This window comes from Eschscholzia californica, unplaced genomic scaffold (assembly GCF_041429995.1).
Source record: "Eschscholzia californica isolate CP2 unplaced genomic scaffold, dmEscCali1.0.p SCAF_4, whole genome shotgun sequence".
NCBI classification, from domain to species: Eukaryota; Viridiplantae; Streptophyta; class Magnoliopsida; order Ranunculales; family Papaveraceae; genus Eschscholzia; species Eschscholzia californica.
The window spans coordinates 2,517,826-2,540,005 of record NW_028238461.1 but is presented as its reverse complement, the minus strand read 5'-3'; the positions used below and the strand labels follow the sequence as shown (position 1 = coordinate 2,540,005).

The following is a 22,180-nucleotide window of genomic DNA, read 5'->3' as shown; positions in this document are numbered from 1 at the left end:
CTTTGGTATCTATCGTCTCTCTAACATCTTTGCAGATCAGGGCTGAAGTTGGAGATCCTTTTATTGACTGTGATGATGTTTGTTTGTGTGTTTTATTTTTATTTTTTCAATATCTGAAATATGAGAAGAAAAAACTTCAATTGAAGAAAATGTGAAAATTTAGATGAACTGGGTTTCGTCAGAATGGATTGAATGAGTCCTCTCATTTTAGACTTCAAAACAAGTATGAAAAGAAGGCAACTTCTAAAATGTGTCAATGATGCTTATACCCCCGTGATAATAGGAAAATCTTCTCCGCCATAGTCATATACAACACCACAGTACCACCACCAGAACACCACCAGAACACCACCAACCACAGTGTCACCACTAGAACAGCACAGACCACGCAGTACCACTACCACCGAACGCACTCCACAGCACACCACCCACCTAAGGTCTTTGTGAACCCTTGCCAGATTTGGCGGGGGGTTATCTTGTTCGAGTTCTCATCGGATCTGGCGAGGGTCATCTTCATCAAACTGTCGCCTGATACGGCGAGGGTTTAGCTTTTCCCCTGATCTTCGGTTCTAGAGAGTAGAAGAGAGGAGACTGGAGAGTGAAAGAGAAGCGAAGAGAGAAATTGAGGGAAGTGGTGGTAGTTGTGGGGCTAGTTGAGGAAGAATTTTTTTTTTTTTTAAAAAAGGGTTGTGGGCGACCTTTCTGCTCCGTGAAGAGAATAAGTGGTAGTTGCCCAAGACACCCGAGAGAGACATCCGAGAGAGAGAGAGAGAGAGAGAGCGATAGACACCCAAGCCGGGAGAGACCCAAGAGAGGGAAAAATGCGTCTACTTTTTCTCTAAAAAAGAATGCTATTCGTTTTGGTAATTTCGTCCATGATAGTAGACATATATCTTCTTTCCAAAAAGAGAGAATGAACATTCATTTGATCATCTACCTGGTCCGTTGAAACAGAGAAATATTCATTTTCAAGTACTCAAGGATGCGTGCTCCCAAGGTATTAAAATCAAGTTTAGTCTAGCTAGGAAGACCAACTTTTGGAAACCATTTTGAATATCCCAGAGCATCCTCAAAAAATAAAAAAGTAGGAATCTTTAAATAAGTGAAAGTAACCAATGTTAAATTAGTGAGGCTTCCTTCAAACTTAGGGTTACAGTGCTCTTTGAGTTTAAAGCAAAATTGCTCTGAATACAACGAAACTAACAAAACTGCTCGAAAGACATCCAAAGACAAAGAAGGCGTGCATCATTTTTCACCGCTTTCTCTCTGTTCGCCATTTATATACAGGTGCTTCGGTTGGAGAAACAATCTCATCATCGCGGAGTTTGCGTTTCCGGCCATTTTTCTGCCTCAAACAAATGAATCAACTGAATATATATTCTATGATGCATATAACCAAACCAAAAAATGGACAAATAAATAGCAAATATGAGATGTTAGTACCTGCAATTCCTTCTGCAATGACATCTCCATGTATAATCTTTCAAGACGACCTACTCTCTCTTTCCGTTCATTCAGTTCTCTGTATGAAGCTGCTGTTTTCCTGCACATTTACCCAATATAAGTATTAGATCTTGCAAAATCTGATAGGATCTCCAAAAGATGGTACCTAGAAAGAAATAATAGGAAAGTTCTTCTGGGAGGTGGATGCCAATTCTGATCCACCGTTCAAACTAGCAAAATATCGTTTGATTTCATTTCCACAGGAGAAGAATATTAAAAAGCCTTAAGGGCATCTGCACATCAGCATAGTATACATTCAACTGAAGAGTTCTTTACCTTTTAATAGGATCCGGTATATCCTCAGAGACTGACCACTTTTCTGGTAGTGAAGATCGTGATCTTATTTGTTTCGCCTCCTCCCTAAAAGATGATACAGAAAATTAGTAAGAATACAAGAAAAGTTATTGTTAAGTGGTTTTAAGAACAAAGTAAGGGGGTGACATTAACTGATCCGGAAAATAGTAAAACAGAATGGTTAAGGTTGATGGCTCTCAACAATGGAAAAAAAGGTTGTATTGTGTCAAAATGATAGAATGTAGAAAAGAAGACAATTTTATTTTCAAAACACGACAATTATTTAACAAACAAAAAGAGAGCTGTAAATGGGAAAGGGCATTAGCTTTAAACGGTTGCAACAACTGCTTGAGCAAAACAGGACTTTTGAGTTTTGACCAACTTATTACCACGCTACGGGCTACAGCTCTCATTCTTAATTTTCTCTCTTAACCTCTTTCATGAAAGTGGGAGACATTGACTGTAATAACACCCATATTTCCGTTGGAACAGCTGTTTTTTTTTTTTAACTCTTGTGTTTCTAGTGGAAAGACATACATGTTACGGCCCAACCATACTAGGCTTCACTTAACAGCATTGTTTATAGAATAAGTTAATAGTGATTAAAATAACTAAGCACACTATTCTTCGTTCAATGTCACTGTATCTGCTGCTATGCTAATTGTTGTGAACTAAGCGAATTTAAAGTTTACAACTCTCGTTCTTCATTTTCAAGTAAACCGTATATGCCAAAAACATGCTTAAAGCAACCAACCCATTAAAGGAAATCTCTTAACCATTAAGGGAAAACTCAGCCAGATCAAAGCCTATAAGGTGAAGTCGCACAGAAATGTACAAGAAAAATTGTACCCAACATATCAACGACTAATTAGTCAGAAAATGACAGACCTATCTGTTTTACTCATAACTAGGATCGAAGGTATTGCACCTCTGTCTAAAGCTATCAAGTTGCTGATACAAAGCAATTTAAAAGTCCCAAGTGGTAAAGTTGATTCCGGGGTAACTATAAATGAAGGCCACAACATGCTAATCTCTATGATTAAATGATTAAACAAACAGATCATTGGTCTAACTCGACAGAGTTTTATCGTCTAAACCAAGGAAATCTGAAGCCAACAGAAACTTCAAAAGGCTAATTGCTCAAAATTAACTAGATTGTGTATTTCCACAGATCAAATATTTGTTGATTCTTGAACAAGATTGATCATCATATTTACTGATGACTTCATATTAATGAGTTTAAAGGGGTAAGAGATCATAACCACGAACTCTCCAATTTGACAAGGAGGATATAGCGAAGCTCGTACCTGTCCTCAGCGAAGTAAACATGTTTGTTTGGTGGCTGAGTACCAAGTGAATGCAACCCCGATCTCAACTTTTCAATTTTCTGCATGGAAAACGAAAGGAGGAATTTCACAGCAGAAAATCAAATACGATCTATAATTTTAAAAGAAATGATATTCCATCATCAGTAACAAAACAAGTTACCTTCTTTTCACTTTGAACTTTCTGAAGGATGTATCCAATGTCCTGGGTCTTCATCAGCATAAGTTCATCTTGAGTATATTTGTTTGCCTGGCTCCTGAGATAAAACAAATGACAAATGATTAACTTATTTTCTAGTTTATATATATATATATATATATATATATGTATGTATATAGGTTTATAGGTTACTCTGGTCTATGGACTCCATCCACCATTCTTGTTTTGGACATTTTGAAGTAAAATTCATCTTGGTTTTTAAATTCAGCCTTCTCCCGAAGTTTCTGCAGAACCAAACAACAAATGCAAGAGAAAGGCACTACTCAGTAAAAAAGTATCGTGGAACTTTTAACGAATATAACGGAATAAAAACTAATACAAAGAGTACTAACAAATCAAGTAGACTCAAAGCAACAAACTTAGAATCTGAGCAAGCTTCGACTATAACCAAAGGTTTACAATGTGGCAAGCATTGTCCCCACGCACTAGTTAGTCAATTCAAAGGTCAAATGGCAATCTTAACAACGATACGACTTCCAGACAGTGAAAAAGCTAACAAAAATCTATTGAAGCTTTACCTTTAAAATGTTTTCCTTTTGGTGAAATGCCTTTGCCCGAACAACATAATCCTTGTGCTTTTCAAGAAACCCAAATGTGCTCCTTGCTTTTCTGATAAAAGGAAAACAAAACCATGAAGGTCGTAATGGAACCTAACGACGAAATAGGAAATTATGAAGAGATAAGTGGCTGGTTACTCACGGTTGAGCTCGCTCTTTGTGAGCTTTTCGATGAACAGCATTCCTTAGAGATGACATTTTTAAGGGGAAATCAAACTGATTCAATTGAACAAGGTGTGTCCCTCTTGTCTTTCCCCTGACTAACTTTGCCCTTCTGAACCTATGCAGATTGACAAACAATGCCTCAGATTCCTTAATCTTAGTGTATAGATGACCATAGACAATGTGCAATGAAAAATCATATAACAAACAAACAAACAGCATTACATGACTGAGCACCTAATCATAATCAATCAATTAAACTAGCAACCAGAGGAAAATTAGGAACCTTTGCCAACATTACAACCAGAGGAAAATTAGGTGTTGTTGAGTAAGAGGTGAAAAAAATTAGGTTTAGGGTTTACAATTTCGTGTCTACAGTTGGATTAATTGAAGCTCTAGAGTCTAGAGTAGAATATATAGTTAATACAAGCTACTAAGAAAAGTTTCTTTGATGTGTATTCTCAAATACTGGTAAACTTGCATTAACAATTACCAATCTAAGCTGGAAAAATCGGAAATTTTCATTTATGAATTCAATCCAAACATTAATAAACCCTAAAATTTTCTTTTACAAATCTAGTTTTGACATGAACGAATTCACAGAAATTTACAACAAACTTAGAAGAAGACCTAAAACAGAAAAATGAAGAAAACAAGAGACACATAGAGACAGAGAGAGAGTAAACTTTGATAGTAAGAAACTAGAAAAAGTCTGGAGAAAGTAAGTCGAGTGGAGAAGAAGAATACCTAAATCAGAAAATTAGAGAGAGAAGATACCTTAACTACTAGCTTGGTTAAGAATTGAGAAGAAAGAAAGAAAGAAAGAAAGTCGGGCCGAGGGGAAGAAGTTGCTGGATTCAGAGCTTCAAAGCTAGATAGAGAGAGAGAAAAGGAAGAAGAAGAAGAAGACAAGCAAGCGGCTGAAGCTGATTAGCAAAAACCCTAAGGTTTAATTCCATTTATGGCCCCCAAGTTTGACTAACTGACCATTGTGGCCCCAACGTTTGTCCAAATGACCATTATGGCCCCAATTGTGACAGTTTTTTTTTTCCGACCACCAACGTTCGTTAAGACCTCCTTATATTAATTCCCGCTGTAATACTACGGCCCTTTAGACGCTACTGCGTTTGGATTACCCCTCTCTTCTCTTCTCTTCTCTTCTTTCTCTCTCTAAAGTTTCACCTCTTTTTCCTCTGAAGAGAAAAAAAAAAAAGAGAGAGAGAGATTTATCTTTCAATAATCAAGAAATTTCACTAATCCATTTTATTAGTGTTCAACATCAGATAAAAATGATACTAATCTTGTTGCATAAAAGGGACTTGTGATTATTATTATTATTCAAGATTGAAAGCGATTCTTACCCTTTAACTTCTTCATATTCGTTTTTATTTTAACTTTTTTTGAGTGTCAGATCGTTTGAATTTTGTGCGAGATTAATGTCAGATCTTTAACTTCATAAAACAGATGACTGCAAGACTAATGAGCAGCTGATTGCGATTGAAATTGAGATTTTTGACTTGCAAGAAGAAATTATACTAGTATATCAGTAGGTGGGGTAAGACATTAATTATTACTCTCTCTCTCTCTCTATCTCTTTTATATATATATCTGTCTATTATGTCTCTTAAATGCGCTAAAATTTATGGGTTTTGCCCTAAATTGAAGTGTGGTTTTGTTTCTTATAGAAGAACCTTAAGATGCTTTGGAGTGTTATAGGTGTGAATTCGTGGGATATATTAGATTAGGTCAGATCAGATCTTTAAAAAATGAACAAGCTATGGATATCTGAGAAGAAGCTACCTGAGGTGGTTTTTGACTGATACCCACCCACCAGCTAATAAGTTTCAGGAGGAGGAGGAGGAGGTAGAGTTTTATCATCCCTCCCTGCTGTCTCTTTCTTTCTCTTACAAACGCTCTAAATTTCATACTAAATCAACCTTACCTACTAGCTTGTTTGAGTATGCCTATTTCTAGTTTTACTGGGTGTTGTTCTCATGGTTGACAAGAAGATGTCAACCATGACTTCAAAGGAAGTCTACATTTTCATTTCTGGTACCTTCTAATGGAAACATTATAAACCCTAGTCTAGTCTAGTCACTGAATGGGGTGACCAACCGACTTTCTATCGTTCAATCCAAATGTTGCCCAGTCTGGGCTGTAGGCAGGGTCCAACAACTCCAACCTTTGGAATTTTCTTTCACATGTTAAATATAACTAGTATGTCTTTTAAGAAGTTAGTTTGATGTTTAATTGTATATAAACTAATGAAAGGTGATTTAATTTTAGCTCATGACAAAAGCTTAACTTGTTTGCTTCGGACAAATCTCATCTTCATTCAGTATTTCAAACACCTCAAGCTTAACTTAGCATGGGGCTTAGATTAGATGGTAGCATTTTTAGGCAGGTATTCAAGTTTTCTACTGCATTGGTTTATTCTCTATTGTATTTTAAGTGGCAGAGGGTTGTCCAGTCTAATATGCTATGACCTGTTTCCCTTCTCTTAGGTTCAGACTTCAGATGTATGCAGCGGCAATATACTTAAGCTGATGTTTTGCCTTCTTTTTATGGATTTTGATTCGAAATGGAACCTTCATCATCTACCCTTTTTCTTTTACTTGCAGTTTGTTCAAGATGTATCATGCAAAGAAATTTTCAACTGTGGCATTAGTACCCCATAAAACTCAGGGTGTGGACCAAATTTCCAGTATTGGGACAGTTGGAAGTCCTGTAACTACCAATTCAGTTCCTTCTGGTGGAAGCAGCAAACAACGCTTGCGTTGGACTTCAGATCTTCATGATCGGTTTGTCGACGCAATTGCTCAACTTGGTGGACCAGACAGTAAGTTTCTCTTCAAGTGATTAGTTTGCTAAGTATATACTAATGCACAGAAGTTTACTGCTTGCAGAAAAGATAAGGTGTTTTGAATGCCTACAAATAGAATTAGATGACAAAATATTCCAAGCAAATGGGCTATTCTTTCCGTTGCAATGCTTGTTTGAATTGGGTTATGTCAATAGTGCACATCCTCCACAGACATTCACGCCTTAACGTCTTTTACTTAACCCTAGAGCTTCTAAAAATGGGTCTCTACAAATGCACTGGTTTGTAGTTTTGTAAAATAAGTTCACCATGTCTAAAATTCCAGTGTAGTCAGTTTCTTTGAGGACTCTAAATTGTTTTGTTCCTGTCCTTGTCATGAGGCTTTTTATAATATACAGTAACTAGAATTCATTTAGGTCTATTCGTTCAATTACTATTTAATTCTTACTTAACGTTATGTGGATCTAGGCTATTAGTTCTTCGACAAAATATTCAGGAAAAGGGCCGATTAGGTGATTGAGTTTGTAATCTTACACCTTTCATTTAATCTATTTAATGCTACTAAGAAAGGGACTATGTGAACTATTTTGATCTTCAACGCCATTGGAAGTCGAACTTCCAATCATCGCCATTTGTAAACTGTTACTTTTTTAATAGGCCTAGACACAACTCATCAACTCTTTGTCTTCCTTGCTTCTGCTATTGTTTCAACCACTTCGTTTAACCTGATCGGTTATTGTGTTACTTATCAGATGAGAATTTATCATTTTTGTTTTAGGAGCAACTCCGAAAGGTGTTCTGAGGGTGATGGGTGTACCTGATCTAACCATTTATCATGTCAAAAGCCATTTGCAGGTATAGTTTTTTTTTTAATCTCACTTTTGTGGGTACAGTTCAATAGTTTTCTAGTCCAAACCTAGTATTTGAACAAGTTGCTATCTTGTATATTATATCTGCTTTCGTTCTTGCAGAAATACCGTCTCGCGAAATGTCTACCTGAATCTCCTGGTGATGGTAAAGGTCCCGTCCCCAAAATTTCAGTTTGTTTAAGTGAATCTGTTTGCGATGCCGACCTAAAAACATTCAAAATATCTGGTACGATTTGTAGGTTTGAAAGATGAAAAGAAGGATTCTGGTGACAGCTTATCTAGCTTGGATTCTGCATCGTGGGTATCCTTGTTCTTGTCTTTTCTAATTCCTGTTTGCTTCATTTTCTCCCAGTCTTTCGATCCTGAAGGTTCCAGGAAACAATGTAGGAGTTTGAATGTGAGACTTCATGTCAGGGATCTAACTCCAGTTGCGTTAACTTTTTTATCTCCAGGGGAGTACAAATTAACGAGGCACTTAGAATGCAGATGGAGGTCCAAAAGCGTCTCCATGAACAGCTCGAGGTTCGCTATTATTTACTTCATCAATTACATAGGAACTGTATACATCTCTCATATACTAGGCACTGTCTGCAATGTATCTCTAAAACTAAACGTTTTTACAAAGATATAACAACAATCATGATAGTGAATACCAAATACTTGGTGCAAATATTATTTTTCACCAGTCTGAATAACTCCCAGTATTCTATTTTTCACTCGCAATTTCTAAGGGTTGATACCAGTTATGACTTAAATGTGGTAGAATTCAATCATATTCTATCCCGCTCACTTATATTATGAACTCAGGTGCAAAGACAATTGCAGCTCAGAATCGAAGCTCAAGGGAAGTACTTGCAGAAAATCATCGAAGAGCAACAGAAACTAAGCGGTGTACTTAAAGCCTCTGAGCCTTCACAAACAGAAGAACAAGACAAGACAACCCCATCATTATCTCCTTCTGATGCATTACATCACCAATCTCCTCTCAAGAAGCAGAAAGTAATTGATGAATCAACGGATCCTATCCTTTCTGCAACCCTGCCTCAACCTGATAAGTAAGTTGAACTCGTATCAAGGTAACATTGTTGTTGGGGTTGGCTCTTCGGGAATGAGACTAAGGTGTGAAGATTTTGGATCTTGACTCGAGATGCAAGAGAATGTTATCATACTACTATGGGCCTTATAGATTGTTGAGAGTCTTCGTGTCAGTCAGAATTAATCTTCTTCCTAAGCGATGTGGGATCATTATGCATTGTGGACTAAAACATGCATATAAATCATATGCTGCAAGTCCGCAAATCTACTTGTAAGTATTTTAGTTATTACTACGATTACGAAATAGAAAGTCAGAATGTTAGTAGTTCAACATCTCATCTCTTTTTTATGGTCTTCTTTTTTCGTACGTAAAGAACACAAGATATGTATTTTGTTGGACTAAACAAAACTGAGTGTTGAATAGGAAATACTGGCAGTCTAGCAGCTGCATTTTAGACCAGCTTCTGAAAAATCGATCAGATGATTTATCTTTTGAATTCCAACCTCATCCAAGCTCCCTGGATTAGGGATAACCGCGCCAGGCCATGTGTCCCCAATATGGAACCGGGAGGACACTACAAACCTTTGGGGGTTCGGCGTTTACGTGCTTGTCGGATGCAGGTGAATTTAACATGGGATTTTGACCTTTCATCCCACCCCTAGCCTGGTTGGGAGGAGCGCTTTTTAAGGTCAAATGAAGAATACAAAAATCTACCTACTTTGTGTTCCATCCTGGGGTTGGAAAAGTGCTTGTAGAAAACTGCTTATAGTATAATAAAGATATTTTGAGTTTCACTTAGATCCTTGGAGCATCTCCAGTGTGATACTTAAACTCTAAAACTTAGTGTGACAAACTCATAGGATCTTTTTCTTTTCTTTTCTTTAAAAACCATCTCCCGTCCAAATAACTTGAATATCTTAGCAATGTAACAACATTTAATTCTAAGATGCCTTACGAAGTTCAATATTTGAGTTCTCTTAAGAACCTCCATTGTCCGGCCAATATTTATGTTACCAAAGGCATGCTAAAGCGAAGCCAATGCGCTCAAAGCGATAGGTTTTAAATGAAGCTTCTTGTGGAGGTGAACTCCACTAGTTATCCCGATTTGGCTTCTTGTGGAGGCGAACTCCCCTAGTTTTCCCGATTGGTGACCTGGTTTGCCTAGGCCATCATCTCATGCGGACTAATGGAAATCCTAGTCGAACTGAGTCGTTTGAAGAAGAAACCAAGCAAGAGCAAATATTTAAAATACTTTCTGTTGGAGAATACAAGTGCTCTCTGACCTCTCTCGAGAGTACTGGGGGGCAGCTACTTTTGACATACAACTGGTTGGCACAGTCTCTTTCACTTCGAATCCAACTTCGGAGAGCGAAAGTGAAGCATCACTGAGTCGACGATGAATCGATGAAGGCACGGGTGAGCACCCAGTCGACTCACCTCGACTCCAGACTAATACACTCGACTCCCGACTAATACGATATAGATTAGTATTTCTAACAAAACTATCCCGTTAGGAAAAGACAAGTGTGTAATTCTTGTATGTAGTTCTTAAGTTTTTAGAGTATTGCCTTGGAAATGCCATTTGAATTGAGAATCTCAATAATAATATCATGCAGCAAGATAATTCAACCGAGTGGCTTTTAAGAATAATCTGAAAAAGAAAAAGAAAAACTTTGGAAAGTGGATTTTGATAAAAATAAACCGTTTTCACAAAATTACAAAAATATTCAAATAATCATGAATCATAAGATTCTTATTGGCTACCAATCAAAACATATCATTTCGAATTATACATCTATGAAATCATAAATCTGAAGGACTCTTAAATCGGTGGATTCATGATTCCTTTGTCTAAACACACCATAAATGTTTTTGACACAGTTGTACAAGACCACTGCAAGTCTATAAATTTGTGGACTTCGTAAAATATACTTCGCTTTAGGTGGTCTAAAAACCTATTGTGTAGTCCAAACTGAACTTCCGTCCTTGATTAAATTGGTTCATCCTAACCTATTCCATTAGATAAGGGATTTACAGGTGAATTGTCATCTCCAAACTGGTATTTATCAAATTCAAGGTCCAACAGTGTCATATTCTTTATAGCAAGAGAGTGGATAGAAGTGAATGACAATATGGACAATGCAAAGGTAGTACCAACCTCAATACTCCACATCCAGGTGACAAACCAATTAGAGATGTGGTGTAATAATTGGGTGATTGTTTCAAGCAGATCACAACAATGATATCACATTTTCATCAAACTTTCTTCTATCATGACTAATTTTAAATATCAATTCTAACAAAAACTAAAACACAACAAAACTGATGCATGAGCAGGACAAATTCCAAGTCTCTTATTTGTCAATTTCAAGTTCAATGAATCTCTTATCTCTCTGTTTTTCTTTTCTTTTTTTGATTTTTTGGGTTTTTCTTTTTTTTTTGGATTTTTGGGTTTTTTTTCTTCTTATGTACAAATCTAAAGAGAGGGGGGAGAGCAAAAAATTAACATGAGAATCACCTCTCTATAGCAGAGAACTCCAAAATCTGCATAAATTTACCTGGTCCTCGACACGTCAAATTAACGCGGAAGGATAACAGCGCCAAGATCAATGCTCCGATAGAGGTATTGCCATACAACAACATCATATATAGTTCAGCCCGACTCCCTTTTCATTGCCATTCACTCAATGAGATGTCGTTACCTCTAGCTCCCTTGACAAGTTCGATTTCTTCCTCGCCTGCTGTCCTGAAGTATGAGTCTCTTTGTTATTGTCTCTATCAGATGGAGCGACATTGCTATTGCTGCTACTACCTCCACTTGTTGCTGCAGCAGCTGCCTTCTCCTTTGCACGGAAGTCATTCAAGGAACGAAATTCTTCCTTCAACAATCTCTCCAACTCCGGGTGTTTCTTCAACGGCTCCTTTAGGTCGCGATCCCCTCGATAATGGTGGAAAGCCCTATCATATATGTTACGAACAATTATTGAGTTGATTTTCAAAAATCTTTCATAAAACGTGATGGGTAGCTTTGCTTACCCACACAAAAAAAAATGAAAGAAATAAAGACACTCTACATGATGGCTAGTTTTGCCTGCCCCTTCAATGAATTAAAAGTGAATGGAATAAAGGACCTGAACAAACAGGTAAGGCTGGCTGGGGGTATTGAAGTCAGGACAGAGCCCCAGAACACTAGTTAGACCAAGTCTCGTTTAGGTCCATCCTAGGAGCGGCCTATTACCGCTAGGCCCAACCAACTCCTCAAGCCCAAACTGACAGTATGGTACGGATCAGTGTTGTAAGATAGCTATAAGATGACTAGATGATTCAGAAAAACAAACTTCGGTTTGTTTTTTTCTTTTGGAACTTAAAATTTGGTTTGTTGTACACTAGAACTCAAAGCAGATGGAGGTAGTAGTGAACTGTAAGGTAGGCGAAGGTGAGTAACGCTTATAGTCCCTAACACTGCATAGAAATAACACGTGAACAAGCATAACTTCCACCAGCTCTCATTAGATATGTGTTTATGCATATAAATACACAAATACGTAATACAAAACGAGCATAATCCTAGGATGCTTCTATGTAGTTTATTTCACCTCCTGGACTTCCCCAGACTACGCATGAAAGTGCAATTTGCTTTTGAGCATATAGCGAAGCAATCATTCACCCCAACTGTCCCTTATTCAAAAGCGACTCCCAAATAAGTAGAAAATGGAAGGTAAGAAAAAGTTGTGAAACAGTACGATTTGCTATGTACTTCAACCAAAATAAGTATGAACTCACAAAAATGGTGAATATCATGCGAAACGACAGAAATATCATGAAAACGGAACACGAAAGTAATTTTGGTTACAAAGAACAAAAAAAGTAGTAAAAATGGTGAATATCATGCAAAATAACAGAAATATCATGAATAATTTTGTAGAAGAGTTAGCAACCAACAAAGAAGCATATATGTCATATCAGGATTCTAGCAATTATTGCGATGATAGAATGAAGATCAGTATGATTTGTTAGAGGGGCATGTAAGAATTAATAGGCAATATAGCCCGGTGCATTCTCTTTGAAATAACAAAATTCAGAGTTAATGCTCATGGACTGAATTATATTGATCGACAACCAAAGTAGTCCACAAGAATCGCATTGGGTTTTATGTGGAAAGCTTTGCAGGAAAAAAGGCTGTTGTTTGTGATTATTTATGGAAAAGAGTGGTGATTATAAGAAGACACTCGTTAATCGAATGTCAACAACTGATGCAGCAGATAATATCACAAACATAGGTCAAATATTTGAAGAAAAGAACTTCAGGAGGAAGTGGTCAAACTAGAAAACCCTAGGAATTTTGTCATCTAAAATATTTGACTAAATTGAAATTTGGCAGTTGTAGTTGAAAACAAAGGTAAATGTAATGATTTGGGTGTTCCTATCAAGACCAAAATATTTCTAATCCCCATTTAATACCTTTCTTATACAACAAATAAGGTATAACTGAATAAACAAATTAAAAGAGAACAGAGAAAAGCATTACCAGTACTTTTCTAGACCATAGAGGTTGCCCTTACTATAGAATTCCAGGGCGAGTCTTTCAAAATCCTCATAAACGTGTTCTCTGAAATGCTTCTCCAACCCGTAACTTTAAACAGGAAGAAAACCCATAAACTTGAATAAGGAAGAAATCACTTCAACAGATTGAGACAAAAATCGTCTTAATAATAGGTACAAGGACTTACCTGTAAAACCTGAAAAGACATTCTAATCCATAATAATATTTAGCAGCTGCATCTTCCAAAGCTAATTTCTGAAATTCATCGTACATAGAAGGAACGAAACTGTTTCTAAGAAAAAATGACCAAAACCGGTACAACGTATTCATTTCCTGCATAAGAAACAAATACCCGTGTTTCAGTTTAAGAATTGTGTCCTGAAGATAATAAAGTCAACTCTGTATGTAGTTCCATGTGAAAGGATAACTTGATAACAACCCAACAACACAAAAATGAAATGAGATAAGAATACTAGGGAAAACATACGATAAACAACTAGAGAAGTTAGCGAACTTCGACAGTATATAAAAACAAACTAAACATGGTCAGATGTATAAATATTAAAGCAATCTAAAGAAGCTTTCTCCAAATCGCTTTTCATGATTAAAAAAATCCTTCACTGATTAGAATAAGAAAACATAACATTTCTGCACATGAGCATGGCTGCTGTATTTACTTCCCAAGATAATCGGCTTGCCGAACACTTGGGTACTTGGGAACCATAATTTACTAAGATTTATTTTAATAAGATGACAGAGGAATTCTTGAATTAGAAAAAAGAAATGATAACAAAAAGAACAGCATAAACATATGGAAAGTAAACCCCCACCTCACTGCAACCGATACCCGACTTCTTCCGGTCATTTAGGCAATTTTTGTGATACTTGAAGTACCTAGAGGAAAGGAATGAGTCAACTTTCATGTTGTAGATAATATCTTGAAAATGGTTACAATATAACAAGAAAGTGATGAGTAAGATGAGTTCCAGGACAACTGCCATTCAACCTTGTAGACAAAGTTGCCATCAACAACTTGATCTACAATATTAGTAAAAGTTATTATATTCAAAATCCAAATAGAGATGGGTCTGGGAATGAATACGGTTGGATGGGAGAGTCAGTGAATTTCGAAATTCCATCCCATCAAAAGTAGATCTACAAGGATAACAACTGTCATCTTGACAGTTAAATATAATATATATATACATATGGTATTACACTTCGATGGGAGTAGCAGGTTCAGGTGTAGCTAGGCTAATGTCAAAATGATCCTACTAGGCTACTTCCATGATAAGTGTTACAGTTAAACCCAATTGATGTTTAATATATGTATATTACGCCGTGAAAATCAATTGATGACTATAAGATGGTATGGTAAAACTACATAGTAGCAAGAACTGAGATTAATTTACTGTCCCATTACATTTGCTGCTTGAAACCGTTTTCTTCCAGAAGCCGGTGACTTGGATGCTGAAATGGCGGAAAGGGCTTTGGCACAGAACCTACAGGTGGACTACTCCCGGAGGAGATTCCATGAGGTGAAGCACCCGATCTTGAGGAAAGAAAGCTGTGACATTCGCAGACTTTCATGAATTAGAACTAGACAGTCCATGGGAAAGAAAGAAGAGTAGACAACTCAGCTTAGAAGTACGACACTTGGAACTTACCCATGACTCTCCGGTGGCGTTGACCCAAAAAAGAAGCCAACCGAACTGTTCGGTGGACTTTCCGATATAAAGGGATGACGGTTACGACTGCTACCATGATTTTTAGAATTGCTAGGGAACAAGCGTTGCTTTTGGGATGATTTCCCACCTTTATTTTGACGCCTCCTAGAAATTGTAGTCCCTGAATCTTCTGAGCTATTTTTCCCAGCAGGACTTGCACTAGTCTTTGAATTTGGTAATCCAGGTCCGTTACTAGGAGATCTAAAATCTCCATCTCTACTATCTGAACCAGAGCTTTTCCACCTACTATTAGATCGCTTGGCTCTCAGTTCCTGCCAATGATGCAAAAATCAGAATTCTTCCAAGAAACAACAAAAAAACAATATGTAATGAGAAAATGCAGTAAAATACAAAAAGATTACTAGAGCAACGGAGGTCATCCACCTGCTCTAAAAAGTAAAGGCCGTCATTGATTTCGGAAGCTTGCTCATTAGAAATGGATTTTGATTCACATGTGCCTTCTCTATCACCTTTGCCTATCCTCGTATTCTGCACAAGAGTTACACAAATAACAACATACGGCGATAAGCATATAAGATACCACACGTCACAAACAATTTAGTTTATGGTGATATAATATTACAAATGATAAAGGGACAGTCTGAGATGATAAGTCAAAATAAATACATCTATGGATGCATATCATACATGGATGAGAAAATAAAGGACTGTAGGGAATGAAATGCGTTATAGTGTTGTTGAACCCCTGAAACAAGACTTTGTATTTATGATGTTTTCCTGGTTTAATTAGCTTCTTGTATTTTACTTTACTAGTACTAGAAATCGTTCAATAAATAAATCTAACTCACACAATCTCCCTAATTTTCATAATTATTTTATGTTGGAATAAAAAAGAAACAGGCATAGCATGCTGATTTATACCTGAAAAAACACTATTTTCAGTAACTAATTTATTCAACCCTAGAACCTTACCTGGGTTACAATTATTAGTCTCCGAACATCCTGATCATTGAGATCCATGTCCTCGTCTTCATCATCAAGTCTTCAGGCAGCAAATGCAAACAAGAAAATGCACAAGCAGAGTTCTCGAATTAGAATTCAAATAAATACAGCACATTATTATGTCAGATTGTTAAATTGAGAACTTCAATTGTTCAAATTATTTAACAAATTAAATTTTACAAAGAAATCATTTCACCTTAAACTAGATGAAGTAAGATCTTTCCTGACTGTTGTTCGCTCTGACTCCAGCTCCTCATCAAGCATAAAAGTGCTTTGTTCATCATTAGATTCACATGTAAACTCATTTGGTACGATATCGAGCTTCTCCTTTGTGAAATCTGATGGCATTTCCACGCACCCAAAATTATGATCTGTACGACTCTCTAGTTCTAAAATCACCTGGTGACATGCTTCTGCTTCACCCCCGTGCAATTTCTCATCATTGTGTTCTAGACTGCCTGCTATATTAGGGATATCGTCTTTGGAATGTAATTCCCCACCCAGACTTTGATTGTAAAGTGCAAATTCTGTGGGATCTTCAGATATTCCCCTCGTTTTGTCTTCTTTGTATTCATTATTCTCAAGGCTTACAGAGCCCTTCTGTTCAACTTGTACAATTTGAATGTTATGTGATGTATCTCGTCCAGAAGCTGGAAGCCACTTGGACCATTCATCACGTTTTCGAACTTTGTCACCCTACCAAAAAGAAGCCAATGGAATTATTAGACAGCCAATAAAAACAAAAGCTTGAAAATAATTAGTAAGAATAATAAATAGACTAATTGAAATGTAATGAAGGGCTGGAAGGGAGTACTTTATCATTGAAAAAGAGAGCAAAAGCTTCATACAGTAGATATGTCCTACCTGGACTTCCACAAAAGAAGACGACGTACTCAGTACATTCAGTATGAAGGGTAAATCGGTGGTCATTTTCTTAACCTGCAGGTCAATAAACACCAAACTGATCAGATAAGGTTCCATGAACCGAGCTAAATAACAGCAAACCATGTTTTACTGTTCTTCAAACAGAAAATATGTCTATCAGATATAGTAGTGCATACATTGTACATAATACACATAATTTCAACAACTTACTCTATTAAAATCCGCAATTTTGGATATATGAACCCATCCTTCGTCATCCATTAAAGAAAGCAAGTAATGGTCCTTCTGCAAATTTTCGTTACTACCAACAGAAAAGGGGTGTTAATACTTATGGTGATAGTAGTCTGCCTACAGATTGTTAATTGTTATAAGTTATAGAGCATAAACTTGAATTATTTACGTATATAAAGAATAACACAAAAGAACCGTTCACAAAGTTACATATCTAAAAGGAGTAGATCTATGGAACAGGACAGATGTATATGTCATGCTAGAAGCTACATATGCCGATATGCGCATCTGGGTAAGTCTTAACAGCGACGAAGTAAACACACAATATCCTATAAGACCCATCACCTGAAGTAATACTCGATTTGCTTCACTACGTTAGCTCCCAGAACTGTTGTATCTGGTTCAGGAGCAGGAGGCCTAGCAGGTGCAGGATAAGCAATACCATGAGGAGGTGGACCCATGGTGGAATCTGGAGGAGGAAAGGGAATATAATATAAAGGACCGGGACCTGTACATGCAGACAATTCAGATAGGTAAGTAAAAGGATGGGAAACTAGTAATTGCACTTGAAAATCGTGAAATAAATATTGTTTATGGTCTCAATTGACAAAAATATGGAATATCGGTCGACAAGAGAATAGTACGCAAAAACGAAAAACAAGAGAGCGAAGGACCATAACTACTAGATTGAAGGTGTTACCTGGAAAAGCCGGTCCATTTACAAAAGGAACTGGACCGAGAAATGGTGGTCCTCTTACAAAAGGCCTTGGGCCAAAACCACGTTGCATGGGTATATTGCCTCTGTTATTAAATGGAGGTTGATGACGCAGCGTATGATTATAGCGACCACCAGCTTCTTGTACATTATGTCGCCTATTACCCGGATTGCCAGCATACGCATTCGGACCTCCTTGTAATGGAGGCTGAAAACCACTATTTGCATCAATTCCACCACCATGACTAGGAGGAACGAAAGCTGAAATTGGATTTTCACCTCCAGTTTTTACCACACCTTCTACATTTGGCAAGGGCCGAGGATGAAGGTGAGGATGATAAGCATAGTCAGGAGCTCGAATACGGGCAGGAAAAGGAGGCGGCATTTGTGGTGCCATTGGTGGGGGCATTGGTGGTGGAATCGGTGGTGCCATTGGTGGTGGGGGAAATGGCAAGTGTACAGGGTATGTCGGTGCACCATTTGGAGGATGATTGCGCCTAGAGCCTCCCTTTTGATGGGGCATATGGTGCTTGTGAGAAATGCCATTACTTCCATATCTGTTAGATTTTTGTGATACGGTCGATACCTAAAAAAACACAAACCAGATGTGAATGATTCAACATCTACAAAACCATAAATAACAAATTGCAAAAAGAAAAAGCAAACTTCAGCAACCAATACTTGCAATTCAGTCAGGAGAGTTACAACCGCTGGATCTTATAGTGATGGACTAATCAGTTCAATTGTCTCCTTTGTAAAATGTAAATAAGGAAAAGTCATCTACATATTTAGGTTCCAATCCAACTTTCTAACTTGAATTTGACATGTATGAAATGAAATCGTTAAAGAAAATTTTGGGATTTTTACCCAACTTCTATGACGAAAACTTAATTCAGCTAAATAATGGATTTTTACCCAACTTCTATGACGGAAATTTTGGGATTTCAAGCTTCGATCTTTTTCACATTGTGGATTAAAAAATTAGTGTTTATCTGCATATTTAGGTTCCAATCCAACTTTCTAACTTGAATTTGACATGTATGAAATGAAATCGTTAAAGAAAAAATGAAATCTGATTAACATGGAAGGAGTTATGGAAGAAGAATTAGAGGTCAGAGTCAACCAACCTGTGACACAGTAGTTTGAGTAGCAGAAACCCCAACACTGGGCTCTGAAGGAGCAACGGACGAATCTAAATTCTTAGGTCGTCCGTCAAGTGCTGGCCAAGATTCAGCTCCCATTACAGAAGCTTCAATTCCATTCTCATCAAAATTAGGTTTTTTCCATGGTGATTTCATTTCTTTCTGAACATCAACGTTTCGTAAATTGTCTCCTTCATTTGTTACCACCACCAAATTGCCGCCGTTTGCTATCTTCTCGGTGGAAGAAAAGTCTGCGGATTCTTCGGATACAACCGCAGACATCGCAGATTGAACAAAAACTGTAAACAGAAAAACGAAATAACACAAAAATTAAGTAAAGAGATGATGATTGATCTGTCAGCAGAAATAAGATTTTGATCTTATACTGGTTCTTTCTTCAGTATAATCATCTCAGGTAGTATAATCTAGGGTTTCTCTGTTTGGTAGTGTTGAGAGAATGACGCGAAAAGTAGGAAATATAGGGTTTTGTTAAAAAAGAAGGTTTAAAAGGCCAAATTAGGGTTTTGGATGCTGATGTTCACTGCGACAACACAAGTACTATACGACTTCAAGTAGTTTTCTTTCTACTGTGTTTCTACTAGAAAGAGATAGGGTCAGAAGTTAGACTTTAGGTTTACGTTAGTTTTCTACCCAAACTAACTATATCTCAACGGTCAAAACATCTTCGTTATTTAATCCAACGGATGTGATTCTTTTGTCTCATTTTTGTGTGATTGAAGTAGGTTAGGTCGAGGACTCGTTCGGACACAAATCTAGTTGTTCGGACACCAATCTAGTTGTAGGAATCCGTCTTCAACTGCATAGGCTACTCAAGTGGCTATAAGGTAGCAAAAAATTCACTATGTCCGAAAAAAAGTATATTGAAATCCGGCTGAAAAGGGACACGGATCGGTGGATTTTGTCCAATTTTTATCTCTCTCGACTGTTTGGCAAAATCCGATTGCACGTCTGTTGCGATTGAGTTCTGTATTTTTAATTTGAATGGTCTATTATTCGACAATTTGTCACAAAGATTTGGGGTAAGGATTACACCTCGAAGTAATCCATTTTTTAACTGTTCCAAATTTCTCACCCTGCCTGGAAGTATAAATTACAACTTTCCAGTCAGCAGCCATTTACCTTGAGCAACCTTCCATTTTATCCCTCTTTTGGGAAGGATAACTATATAGTACGAATGACAAGGAAGAACCAATTGATTCTTCATTTTCAAAGCCAAACTATCAATAGCGGCCAATAAAGGATCAACTTTTTCAATTTCTACATATAATTAAGGGTTTGTTTGTTACGTAAGAAAGTTGGTTGAGAAAATTGATATTTCTGTGAAAATCGATTTTCTGCTCGTTTGACAAAATAAAGTGTGAAAATAAATTCATGATAGAAAACGAAGTAGGAAAACTCTCAAACTTTTTATCACGAAAAGGATGTGAAAAGGTTTTCCTACCTTAACTTCAATTTTCTCTCTTCCCGTCTTTCTCTCTCTTTATCCCTTCCCATCTCTCTCTCTCTTTGTTTGTTTATGTTTTCGCCACCAGAAATCAGTAATCTAAGAACAAACCAATCAATTTATCTCAATTGTCCAAATCAATTTCATCAGTATTATAGATCAATAACTAGAGAGAAGAGTTCCAACATCAAACATTGAACACGACACAAGAACAACAATACCATGTAATGTTTTGAGTCATCTGAGAAGCAAACCCGAGTATTTATATAGATTCAGATGAGATTCAATGAGTAACTGGAGAAGCAATACAATGTAAAGTGTTTAACGTTCATGAGATTCAGATGAGTCAATAATCCATATGATTTCTTATTTTAGCTTCTTGCCTTTTGGTTTTGAATCGTATCGGTCATTTTTCTTCTTCTTCTACTGTTAATGAAAATTTATTCAGTAACATAGATCATTCAAGTTATCTGAATTGTCGTCTCCTTTTAACACTATAAAAAAAAGACTTAATGTTGTTCGTCATCCCTCGTTCTCCCTCTCCACCTTGATTTGGGCAAGATGAGATTTGGGGAAGAGAAGAGAGGGAAATTGACTAAGAGAATAAATTTAGGTTTCAGGAAAACCAAATAGGGTTAAATTGATTTGTGTGGGTTTTATGTCATTTAATTTCGTCGAGATTTAGGCCATTACTTTCGTCGGGAAGTCGATAGTAATTCGGCACTTATCGTGCTTATCACATCGTATCAATGCACTTGTAATCAGGGACGAAACCAGGATAAAAAACTAAGGGGGGGGGAGGGGAATATAATACGAACTTGGTTATTCTTATTTGATAATTTATTTAAATTTTATATTTGTACTCCACTTATAAGAAATGGTCTCTATATACAAAGAAACAAGAGTGGTATCATCTATTAAAACTGCGACTTGGGTTAATTTCATTTTATTTTTATCACTGAAGAACACGTTCGAAATAGCGATTTTTGATACAAAACGTTTATTAAAAGAGTCACATTTTTTATTGTTCGATCAATTTCAATGAATGGTTTATTTCTTAAACTTAAAAAGAAAATTAAACATCTTGATAATAAATATGAGGTTTTCAATAAAAAAAATTGTTTACTAACTAACTACCCGTTCAATATGTTTCTTGATGATTTCTCAAAAAAAAAAAAATTATGTTTCTTGCTGGACTCGAACACTTAACACTGGTCAGTTATAACAGGATAGTGCTACCAAAACCCTAGAGGGCTTTACTCGTTGTAACTTACGTTTTCATTCTAACATATTTTGAGAATCATGGTTATGGTGGTTCTACTACGGCTAGGGGCCATGGTTCCTTCTGGCCTAGCTGTAATTCCGTCCCTGTTTGTTGTAATTTCGTCCCTGTTTGTAATGACTATTGTAACAACATCAAGAAAAAAAAAGTTGATTTGAGATTTTAAAGGTCCTCTAGTTTTCCAACAACCAAGCAAACACTAGAATTTCAATTTCAAGTAAGAAATAAAAAAAAAATTCCTATAAAAGAACCATTTCGCATCCAAACATTTTTCCACTTAACAAACAAGCCCCAAGTTTGTTTAATTGGTGTACCGACTATAATATCTTTGCGGCACCAATTTTTTGTTTGATGAAGGTGCATCAATTTATCTTGTTTATAGCTAGATAAATTTCAGTCCGCGGGATAACAATAGTGTGTTGCAGACTTGCAGTAGTATT

General features: G+C 36.7%; 3 protein-coding genes across 18 annotated transcripts; 1 reads left to right on the top strand and 2 right to left on the bottom strand.

Moving 5' to 3' along the window:
• Positions 1 to 1,074: 1,074 nt before the first annotated feature.
• EDA14 (embryo sac development arrest 14) lies at positions 1,075 to 5,407 on the bottom strand. 2 transcript variants are annotated; one of them, XM_086633254.1, is made up of 9 exons: positions 4,839 to 5,407; positions 4,042 to 4,179; positions 3,861 to 3,951; positions 3,475 to 3,566; positions 3,286 to 3,379; positions 3,105 to 3,184; positions 1,780 to 1,863; positions 1,444 to 1,543; positions 1,075 to 1,345 (listed from the first exon to the last, which is right to left on the bottom strand). In XM_086633254.1, the coding sequence occupies exons 2-9, from the start codon at positions 4,095 to 4,097 to the stop codon at positions 1,253 to 1,255; spliced, it is 690 nt and encodes a 229-aa protein (XP_086489380.1). In that variant the 5' UTR covers positions 4,098 to 4,179; positions 4,839 to 5,407; the 3' UTR covers positions 1,075 to 1,252. The 2 variants fall into 2 exon arrangements, with proteins under 2 accessions (XP_086489380.1, XP_086489381.1); XM_086633255.1 differs by having other exon boundaries at positions 4,809 to 5,120.
• LOC147541503 (myb family transcription factor PHL7-like) lies at positions 5,165 to 9,246 on the top strand. 15 transcript variants are annotated; one of them, XM_086633249.1, is made up of 8 exons: positions 5,165 to 5,611; positions 5,778 to 5,924; positions 6,683 to 6,900; positions 7,661 to 7,737; positions 7,854 to 7,896; positions 7,991 to 8,048; positions 8,204 to 8,273; positions 8,559 to 9,246. In XM_086633249.1, exons 3-8 carry the CDS (start codon positions 6,693 to 6,695, stop codon positions 8,808 to 8,810), a joined length of 708 nt encoding a protein of 235 aa, XP_086489375.1. In that variant the 5' UTR covers positions 5,165 to 5,611; positions 5,778 to 5,924; positions 6,683 to 6,692; the 3' UTR covers positions 8,811 to 9,246. The 15 variants fall into 15 exon arrangements, with proteins under 15 accessions (XP_086489375.1, XP_086489368.1, XP_086489372.1 ...); XM_086633242.1 differs by having other exon boundaries at positions 7,854 to 7,902; XM_086633246.1 differs by having other exon boundaries at positions 5,747 to 5,924.
• A 1,791-nt stretch (positions 9,247 to 11,037) lies between these two features.
• LOC147541502 (la-related protein 1A-like) lies at positions 11,038 to 19,861 on the bottom strand. The gene is made up of 14 exons (XM_086637788.1): positions 18,979 to 19,861; positions 17,837 to 18,437; positions 17,482 to 17,644; positions 17,116 to 17,206; positions 16,885 to 16,959; positions 16,217 to 16,716; positions 15,991 to 16,060; positions 15,442 to 15,546; positions 14,998 to 15,329; positions 14,754 to 14,897; positions 14,161 to 14,224; positions 13,518 to 13,663; positions 13,316 to 13,420; positions 11,038 to 11,745 (listed from the first exon to the last, which is right to left on the bottom strand). The coding sequence occupies exons 1-14, from the start codon at positions 19,273 to 19,275 to the stop codon at positions 11,472 to 11,474; spliced, it is 2,967 nt and encodes a 988-aa protein (XP_086493914.1). The 5' UTR covers positions 19,276 to 19,861; the 3' UTR covers positions 11,038 to 11,471.
• Positions 19,862 to 22,180: the final 2,319 nt, after the last annotated feature.

What these genes read in the sequence shown, in the direction of transcription:
- EDA14 (XM_086633254.1), bottom strand. Translation starts at nt 4,097, where the DNA reads ATGTCATCTCTAAGGAATGCTGTTCATCGAAAAGCTCACAAAGAGCGA. An exon ending in AAAAGGAAAACATTTTAAAG is followed by an intron (nt 3,567 to 3,860) that starts GTAAAGCTTCAA and finishes TTGGTTCTGCAG; the next exon opens with AAACTTCGGGAGAAGGCTGA. An exon ending in CATTGCAGAAGGAATTGCAG is followed by an intron (nt 1,346 to 1,443) that starts GTACTAACATCT and finishes TGTTTGAGGCAG; the next exon opens with AAAAATGGCCGGAAACGCAA.
- LOC147541503 (XM_086633238.1), top strand. Translation starts at nt 6,543, where the DNA reads ATGACCTGTTTCCCTTCTCTTAGGTTCAGACTTCAGAT. An exon ending in TCAACTTGGTGGACCAGACA is followed by an intron (nt 6,901 to 7,660) that starts GTAAGTTTCTCT and finishes TTTTTGTTTTAG; the next exon opens with GAGCAACTCCGAAAGGTGTT. An exon ending in ATGTCAAAAGCCATTTGCAG is followed by an intron (nt 7,738 to 7,853) that starts GTATAGTTTTTT and finishes TCGTTCTTGCAG; the next exon opens with AAATACCGTCTCGCGAAATG.
- LOC147541502 (XM_086637788.1), bottom strand. Translation starts at nt 19,275, where the DNA reads ATGTCTGCGGTTGTATCCGAAGAATCCGCAGACTTTTCTTCCACCGAG. An exon ending in CGGGTATCGGTTGCAGTGAG is followed by an intron (nt 13,664 to 14,160) that starts GTGGGGGTTTAC and finishes TTTCTTATGCAG; the next exon opens with GAAATGAATACGTTGTACCG. An exon ending in TATGGTCTAGAAAAGTACTG is followed by an intron (nt 11,746 to 13,315) that starts GTAATGCTTTTC and finishes CATATATGATAG; the next exon opens with GGCTTTCCACCATTATCGAG.